Raw genomic sequence first — 9475 nt, 5'->3', positions numbered from 1 at the left:
AAGGTCCCAGGTTCGATTCCGGTCAAGGGCATGTACCTGGGTCACGGGCACATCCCCAGTGGGGAGTGTGCATGAGGCAGCTGGTCGATGTTTCTCTCTCATCGATGTTTCTAACTGTCTATCTCTCTCCCTTCCTAATTTCTTAATCAATAAAAAATATATTTAAAAAAAAAATAAAGCAAACAAACTCATAAATCCTATACAATTAATATTAAGACTTTAGGTCACAGAACACATTAATCTTGAAAAATGAGCAAGAAACCAAACAGCTATTAAGTTTAGAAGTAAGACTCACTGGAATAATGGGAAACATTTTCAGCTGATTTGAGAAAAAACTATAAATGACACCATAATGTTTTTATTTAGTGACATAAAAGTGCTTTACAACCACACTGATTTTAGCTTTTTTTTCCCCAATAAAAAAACAAACCAAAAAAGAAAACTGAAATTAGGATGAAAAGAAAAATATTTTGAAGTAGTTCTTCCACTTTTCTTCATGTGAAAAACACTAGCATGTAAAAACCTTTTTATAAAAGGAAAATGAAAATATTTTCCTAAAGCTGGTGGGCTAAAATTCTTTTGTATTGAAAGCAGAGAGAATTATATCACTCAACATTTGAATAAAATATCAAACCTCCTGGAGTAAGATCACTACTTTATGACTCAAAAACAAGAAAGAGAAGCACTGGAAACAAAAAATACACAAATGAATAACCTAAAATAACATGCACTGTCTCCATAAAAAAAAAAAAAAAATTGCCACAAACAACTCTAATAGCAACAAAATACAAATCAAAGCCACATTTGAAACCATGATTACAAATGCAAAATATATGTCTTCAAAGAAATAATACAGCATTTTTTGCTACTTTTAAAAGTTGGCAGTTATGGAGCTGAATGGAAAACAAATGTAGTAATGTTCATAAGAGTAACACAGCCATGTTTGAAAATGTCATTAAATTTTAATGGTGGAGATAAGCTACTCTTACTTTGATAATAATCTTATTTTACCTTATGAAACAAAACATTTTTTTCGGTCAATGTAATTCTTAGACTCAGCATATTTTTGGTTTCTTCACTTTCTTTTTTTAATTTAGCAAATAAGTTAGAAGAGTGAAACCTTCCATTACTTTAAAAAAATGAGTAAATTATAGCTAGACAAATTTTGTTGCAAAAGGTAGCTATGCAGGAGTCTCCAGATTATTTTAATAATCTGTTTTTTTTAAAGCAAACAAACTCATAAAGGAGATATCCATATTGTTTTAATAATCTGTTTTTTTTTAAAAAACCAAGTACTTTAACTTATGAATATTTTTCAACAAATATGTTCATGTTGAAAAAGGTCCGAGTTTTTAAAAATTTGTAATGCATTTTTCCTAAAGTAATACAATCGATAGAACATGTAATTTTCCAAATTGCATGAGGAAATAATTTTCATCCATTTGCACTTGCTTCAGATGCAATACTAGTGGTACTGTGAATACATTCTAGTACAATTTTTTTTAAAATATATTTTATTGATTTTTTACAGAGAGAAAGGGAGACAGATAGAGAGCCAGAAACATCGATGAGAGAGAAACATCGATCAGCTACCTCCAGCACATATCCCACTGGGGATGCGCCCGCAACCCAGGTACATGCCCTTGACGGGAATTGAACCTGGGACCTTTCAGTCCGCAGGCCGACGCTCTATCCACTGAGCCAAACCGGTTTTGGCCATTCTAGTACAATTTTTACATGGCACTTTATATCTATTGTTTACTAAAAGTGTAAGTCACTTGGATTTTTCACAAGTACTTTTCCATTAAACAGGCTGTGCTTCTCTTAAACAAAATGCAACAGTGTGCTCTGACGGTAGCTCAGCTGGTTAGAGTGTCACCTAGATAAGCCAAGGTTGCAGTTCAATCCCGGGTCAGAGCAAATTAAATACCAATAATGAAATACTGAACTTAAAGTAGAAGCACAATAAATGAACAAATTATACCTTGCATGTTATTTAAAGCAATGCTGAAGAACTTATTGTAGGGAGAGGGGTGGCTATTGTAAAATTTGATACTTGAACAATTCATCCTTCAAAGGTAGGTTAAATCCTACAGAAAAAGGGTTTTCGCTAATAAATAAATGTCTCCCAAAACATATTTGAAGGGTCCCTTAAAATGGGTCCAGACTAAAAAGCAAGTTGAAAATGATGAAATAAAAGCCACTAACCGAATAATAATGATTAACAAGAAAGGTTTAGGAAAGAGATCTAGGTTCAAATTCCTGGCCATAGAACTTATAGAAACTTGTGACCTTAGATAAATTTCTTAATCCCTTTTAGCATCAATTCATTCATCTGCAAATTGGTCACTGTGTTAAAAAAGAGATAGCAAAAAGAGGTATTATTAGCACTGAGCCCAGCACTAAGTAAAGGCTTAATATTAATAAGGTGGCTAAAATCAAATCGTCAAGACAAACTGGAGGGAGGGGAGATCTCATTAGTGACATTGCATAATCTGCTATCGTTCTTGCTTTAAAACCCATTTTAAAAAATTGATTTTATAAAGAGAGGGATAAGAGAGAAATATCCATGATGAGAGGGACATCAAGGCTGCCTCCTGCAGGCCCCCTACTGGGGGTCAAGCCCCCAACCTGGGCGCGTGCTCTATCCTGAATCGAACCCACAACCTCCTGAGTTCACGGGTCCACACTCAACCACTGTGCCACATCGGCTGGGCAAAACCCACTCTTTTCTTGCTTGGTAGTGTAAATACTGGTACTTTTCTGCTGTTCACTCTTAGTGTACAGGGCTCTACAGAACTAAAAAGAAAAAGAGCGAGAGGGGGTTAAAAACCGACTATCAGAGGTAGCAAGAGCCAGGACTCGGGCAAAACTGTTTGTGCTGCAGATTTTGCCATTCTACCTTTCAAACATCCCACCGATCAACCGCCGAGTTGATGGGGCTCAGGAGGGCATTTCCCGGTATAGGCTTTTCAAAACAAAGTCACTTTAGGCAAAAGAAAAGTCTAAAGATGATGAGTTCTTACTTATTTGTTTAATTAATAAAGCTGTACATTTCAGACAGAAACTAACTTTCCAGGAAAACCGACCTAACTGAACAAAACTGTCCTTTGCCCGGCAGGCGTGGCTGAGCGAGGACCTATGAACCGGGAGCTCACGGTCTGATTCCCGGTCAGGGCACATGCCCTGGCTGCGGGCGCGATCCCTCTTGTGGGCTGGCAGGAGGCGGCCGATCAATGATTCTCTCTCATCTTTGGTGTTTCTCTCTCTCTCTCCCTCTCCCTTCCTCTCTGCAATCAATAAAAATATTTTTTAAAAAATCCTTTTCTATTCTGGATTGGAGTCCCCTTCTTCACTAAGCGCTCAATATTGAAAACGTGAGCTTCACTTAATTGTTTTAAAAGTCAAATGCGATACAAATTATTCTTTCTAGATTAAGTTTTTAAAAGTGAGCTTTAAAAAGAGATCAAGTAAATTGCCTACAACTACATCGCTGGTAAGATACAGAAGCAGCTGGGATTCGAACTCGTATCTCCAGGCTTCCAAGCCGTTTCCGCTCTGCTAAAGCTTGTGCCTCCACACGATTCCCGGGAAAACAGTTACTGAGCCTGTCCCCCTCCTCTCCCTGCGGCCAACCCGTCCATCTCACACTACTTCCGTTGCTGGCCTATGAACTCCATACAACAGCGGGCCAGGCACACCAACTCTGGGAATCAGAGAATACAGTCCGGAAGAACAGAAACCAGCTTTCTTTTCTACGCCGGGCGGAGATTTGGCGCCACCACCAGCAGCGACAAACAGGCTAGGGTCCAGCTAGGCGGCAGACCGCGCCCAGGTCTCAAGTTTTACTCAAGGCCCACGTTCAGTTCAGGCCAGAAGGAGGAAGCAGAAAAGGTTATTCTTTCCCGCCACCCTGGCGACGGCGAGGGCACCGAGAAGAAGGAGGGCATCGCGGGAACACTGCACACAATACATCCTCAAGTCCTTCCACGGCCGCTTACACACACTTACTTGAGCGAAGTAATTCCAACTGACCAGGCTGACGCCGGCAACGGGAAGGGCTCCTCTGTCCTCCAGCTCCAGTCACGGACAGTGACGTCATCGAGGCCGCGCCGCCAAGAGCGGAAGGCCCCGCTCCCCGAGCGCGCGCGCCCCCGGGAGGGCGGAGCCGAAGGCGGCGGCGCCTTTGAGCGTCACGCGCAGGGCTCTCTGCTTTGGGACTCGGGGTGGGAACATGTCGCGTCTGAGAGGGGTCGCGGAGCGGGATCCCCGAGCGGGTTTCAGAGCTGAAAGGGGAGACTGCAGTTAAACCTGTCGGGGCGGAACCTCAGCGAAGGTAAGGTCCAGGGTGCGACCCGATTTGCGTCCTGTCAGAAAGCCCTCGTTCCGGGCCACCTCCCTTTCCTCTGGCTTGGCTTTGGCCACCTTTGCCTCACGCTTCTGGCCAGGACCCCGTGGCTTTCATCGAGGTACTCATCGCACTCCCATTGGCTCGGTCAGCCCGATTCGGTTCCGACTCTCTCTTCAGAATGTGTGGTGAAGGGACCCTGATGGGAATGGGCCAACACTTAAACGGGACGCCTTCCGGGATTCCCACAGTCTATGAGATAAACGACCTAATGTGTGACTAAATTAGCTATCACATGATGGGCAAATGCTTTGTTGCTTTGGCCCTCATTTCCCTCCTTTTAATTTGACCTAAAATTCTGCACTTTGTCAGCTCCTTTGTGAACTTTCTGCATGCCGCTGTTCCCTGACCAGACACTTTTCTTTGTGCACCTGAGCTGTCCTAAAATACAAGGAATCATGAGCATATTTCCCAAATTGCGGATCAGGATAGATGCCCTACAGAGTGAATTTGGGGCCATCCTGATAAACCGAATAAAAGCTCAACAAGCCCCAATTTGGATACCATGAGTGAAGAATAAATAGCCAGATGCTCGTCCGACTATCTGGAAGGTAGTGGGAGGTGGGGAAGGAGACAGTGGATCATTCTTCCAGAAATGATTTCCTCTATTTATAGTCAGGTTTCAGGCTATCTGGTATTAAAACTTTCCACTTTCCTTCTAATGATTGCTTTTTTGTGTGTGCCGTTCATGTATAGAGTAGACCAAGAAATCCTGCTGAGTGAATGAAAGGGTATATGACCTAAAATCTCTGCTCTACCTGGTACAGCTTTTAATCTATGGGAATATAAGTATTTTAAAACGACATGCATATGCACTTGGTTTTCCCAAAGCTTGGAAAAATTTCCTTTATACCTGACAGGCTCACTCCTCTGCTTCCTGTAAGACTCTGTTCAGAGGTCCCAGGTCAGAGAGGCAATGGGAAGTGCTGCATACTTACTTAAACAGCATTTGTTGTATACTATCTATGTTTCTTCCAGATATGGTACTAGGTAGGTACCAAGGAAGCAAAGTGACACCTAGAACAGTTCATAGTCACATAAGCACTTTAACGTGAGCTTTATTCAAATTTATTTATTAAGAACTAGAGGCCTGGTGCACGAAATTCATGCACTGGTGTGGTCCCTAGGCCTAGGCGGTGATTGAAGCACAAGCGTCTGGCGTGGAAGGGCAGGTACCATCTGACCTCTGGGCCCTGGCAGCACCTGGGCTCCCGGGCCCCCCATGCGTCCCCCTCCTTCTGTGTCATGCGCCTGAGTCCCCACACAGATGCGGTGAGCATGGCCAGATGCCATGGGCTGGGATACAGCGTGGGCCTCTGGGCCTGGCAGCACTGCACTGAAGCCAGGCGGGCAGCGCGCTCTCTCCCAGCCAGCCTCTCAGACTGGCTCCTGCAAGAACCCATGGGGAACCCGACTGGCCCCTGTAGTCCCTGTGGCTGTGGCCTGGCTCACCCGGAAGAGGCTGCGTGGATGCGGGGTGGGCTTCTCGCGGGGCCCGGTACCTGAATGCCTGGGCTTCCCCAGCACGCGAGCGCTGGTGTCCATGGTAGGGTAGCAGGGGGAGTGGGAGTGAGCTCGGTGGACACCCCGCATTTTCACTGCACCTCCGTCCCCATCATCCCCACCCCCAGGTAGCCAACAAGAGGTTGCAGCGCATCACTGATGCCGGCCATGTTCTACACTGCCCTCGGGTAGTTAGCACACATCATAGCGAGCGGTTGAACTCCTGGTCTCCTGGTCGAATGACCACCCAAGGGGATAATTTGCATATTAGGCTTTTATTCTATAGGATTGCATTTGTTAAATAATAAATTTTTGTTATACTCCAAGTCTTTTCTCTCCTTCATATATACACACGCATATATGTGGATATTTGTTTATTAGACACATACACACACACACACACACACACACACACGGTTACTTTCATATATTACATTATCTGGATTTTAAAAATTGGCATCTTTTTTTATTTCAAGTTAATGTTATTGGGGTGTAATTTACAAACAGTGTGTGCACCCATTTTAAGTATATAGTTCAATGAGTTTGGCAGATGTATAATTGTTTAACCACTACCACAATCAAGTTATAGAACATTTCCAACACTTGAAAGTTCTCTTATGCCCCTTTGCTGTCAATCTAACCCAGTGCTCCACACAAATATATATTAGCTTCTTCCAGAATGTCATTTAAATGGAATTACACATTTCTGCTTTTTTTGTTTTAGACTTCTTTTGCTTAGTATACTGTTTTTTTTTGGTTTTGTTTATTTTGCTTTTCTAGACTCATTCTTTTTATTTTTAAAATAGAGACCCAGTGCATGAATTCGTGCACTGGTGGGGTCCCTCAGCCTGCGGGGATCAGCCGAAACTGGCAGTCCTACATCCCCTGAGGGATGTAGTAGTGTGCAAAGTGGCAGGTGGCCGGGGAAGAGCCTGAGCCGGGGAGGAGCCCGAGCTGGGACCGGGGCACCACTCCTGCTCATCCCGGCCCTGCTGTGCTGCCACCACTGCTCGGTAGGCTCACTGCTGCTCTACTGTGGTCTCTGTGCACCTCATCTAGGGTAATACCGGTGTGCCCATGAGCAAGAAGTGCCCATGAGCAAGAAGTGGCCCAGTCAGTCCCATTGCGGTTCCCGATCCCAGTCCTGGTCCGGATGGGGAAGGGGCGTGCAGGAGGAGTGTCTGTGGGAGAGGCTAGTACTGCCACCGCTGTGTTCGCCAGCCATGAGCCCAGTGCCTGGCGCCCATTGGTCAGCTGAGCAGCACTCTTGCTGTGGGAGCACACTGACCACCAGGGGGCAGCTCCTGCATTGAGTGTCCGCCCCTTGGTGGTCACTGTCCATCATAGCTACTGGTTGAACAGTCAACCAGTCACTTCGGCTTTTATATATATAGATTTTATATATATAGATAGATAATCATCCATTCACTTATTGAAAGACATTTGAGTTTTTTCTAGTTTTGGGGTATTATGAATAAAATTGCCATGAACTTTCAAGTACAGTCTTTATATGGACATATGTTATCATTTCTGTTGAATTTGTCAGGTAAATTAGCAGCTACCAGAAACAGGTATGCCTTCCAATTCACTGAGAGGCAAGACTATATAGTTTTGCCAAGGTTTAAATCCTATCACTGGTGTTTACTAGCTGTATAATGCTGGGTAAATTCTAATTATCTTTGTGTCCCATTTTTCTCATCTATGAACTAGAATAGTATTAGCACCTACCTCACAGAGTTGTTATGAGATTTAAATGAGTTAGTATGTTAGAAAATTGCCTGTTATTTGTACATCTTATCTATTATTATTAGCTATTATTGTTAATACCAGTGCTTTCTCAGACTTAATACACACTTATGTTATGAAATTTATAACATTACCTTATAAGTGTTAATTTTCATGCCCTCTGTTACTCTGTTAGCTTAATGGTAGAATCCCTCCTTTCTCTCTATTAGGTGCTATGCAGATTGCATGTATAGTAAATATAGTTAAATAAAGATAAAAGTGAGGTACAATAGGTAAAATACATATCCCATATTGTTTTTTAATAAAATCAACTTTTACTCTAATCTAGTTATAATTCATTGTTACTTGACTTATTTGAAGTATTTTTTTCTTTTATTTAAATGTTTCAGCACTTGCTTTTCAGTAGGTAAACTGAGTAGCTGTTATAAAAGTATGTCACTTAGTATCTAACTGCTTGTTTTATGTCCTTCTTTTTGGGTCTGGTTGTGTTGGAAATAGTGCCTCAGTGTGTCTGGAGAATAAATGTGGATATCCCTGAGGAAGCTAATCAGAATCTTTCATTCAGTGCTACCGAGCGATGGTGGGAACAGACGGATTTGACCAAATTAATAATATCCAACAATAAACTTCAGTCACTTACAGATGACCTCCGACTCCTACCTGCACTCACTGTTCTTGATGTAAGTTAACTGATTATAAATTTCGGTCCTTAGGTGAAGAGACTCTAATCTAAATTTAGGCTTTGATGACCAGAAAACCCATTTCACTTGGTAAAACACAAGGAAGAATAACAAATTGTCATTAGACATAACATAATGGTTAGGAGTGTAGAGTCAGAACATCACGCTGCAGATTTTGGCACTGCCACTTGATAGCTGTGTAAACTTGGGAAAGTTACCTGTTGGTGTCTCATTTTCCTCATTTGTAAACTAGGACTGATACTACTACCTAATTGTAAACATTGTTTTATAAACAGAATCGGTATTTAACAAGTGGTTGCTGCTACTCATATTTTTCTATTGCTATAATTTTTAATATCATTATTATTCTGGACATTAAAGCAAATACAGTTGACTATGAAAAATGCAGGGATTAGGGATCCAGTCTCTGCACAGTTGAAAATCCATGTATGACTTTTGACTCCCCAGAACCTTAATTGCTAATAGCCTACTGTTGACCAGAAGCCTTACCGATAACGTAAACTGTAGATTAACATATATTGATCACGTTATATGTATTACATACCATATAAATTAAGCTAGAGAAAAGAAAATGTTAAAATCATAAGGAAGAGAAAATACATTTACAGTGTTTACTGGAAAAAAAATCTGTGTATTAGTGAAACCGTACAGTTCAAACCCATGTTGTTTAAGGATCAACTGCACTTAAGATTAAATTTTTTATATAACTTTCAACATTGACTTCAGTTATTGAACTTATATTTTAGTGTGTTTATTTAGGGACTATGTTTTAGTCTCTAGTTGCCATGTCATGTGGTAAAGCGTGAATAGTTTATTTCACAATCTACACACTTTTAATGTCCTTAACTTAGGAATATCAACTATCTTCCAATTCATATATGAAAAGTTGGATCTAGTCAGATTTCTAGAGAAGTTCTTTTTTTCTTCTGTTCATCAGATTATTTATTCACTTGATTTTTAAATTCACTTGTTGAGATGTGTATTTGTTCATAATTTGTATCTTTACCTTTTTCTTCTTCCTCTTCTTAAAGGATACCTTTCAGCATTTCATATAATACTGGTTTGGTGATGATGAACTCCTTTAGCTTTTTCTTATCTGAGGAGTTCTTTATCTGAC

The 9475-nt window shown here is 41.5% G+C and overlaps 2 protein-coding genes across 11 annotated transcripts in view; one reads left to right on the top strand and one right to left on the bottom strand.

Annotated features, from left to right (window-relative positions):
- SRSF11 (serine/arginine-rich splicing factor 11) overlaps positions 1-4107 on the bottom strand; it is a 56066-nt gene extending 51959 nt beyond the window's left edge. For 2 of the 10 annotated variants that reach the window (XM_015569593.1, XM_006754435.2), the window contains exon 1: positions 4012-4107. In XM_015569593.1, the coding sequence (XP_015425079.1) occupies positions 4012-4102 (91 nt within the window). In that variant the 5' untranslated portion in view covers positions 4103-4107. The remainder of the gene's footprint in view (positions 1-4011) is intronic. The other 8 variants (XM_015569589.1, XM_006754430.2, XM_015569602.1 and 5 more) reach the window with 6 other exon arrangements.
- A 64-nt stretch (positions 4108-4171) lies between these two features.
- The window catches only part of LRRC40 (leucine rich repeat containing 40), a 51360-nt gene continuing 46056 nt past the window's right edge, over positions 4172-9475 (top strand). The window contains 3 exon segments of the mRNA XM_006754428.2: positions 4172-4303; positions 4306-4336; positions 8156-8337. Coding sequence (XP_006754491.1) covers positions 4235-4303; positions 4306-4336; positions 8156-8337 — 282 coding nt within the window. The 5' untranslated portion in view covers positions 4172-4234.

Source organism: Myotis davidii, unplaced genomic scaffold (genome assembly GCF_000327345.1).
Source record: "Myotis davidii unplaced genomic scaffold, ASM32734v1 scaffold1193, whole genome shotgun sequence".
NCBI lineage: Eukaryota > Metazoa > Chordata > Mammalia > Chiroptera > Vespertilionidae > Myotis > Myotis davidii.
The sequence above is the reverse complement of the archived record's forward strand: the minus strand, read 5'-3'. Positions and strand labels throughout refer to the sequence as shown.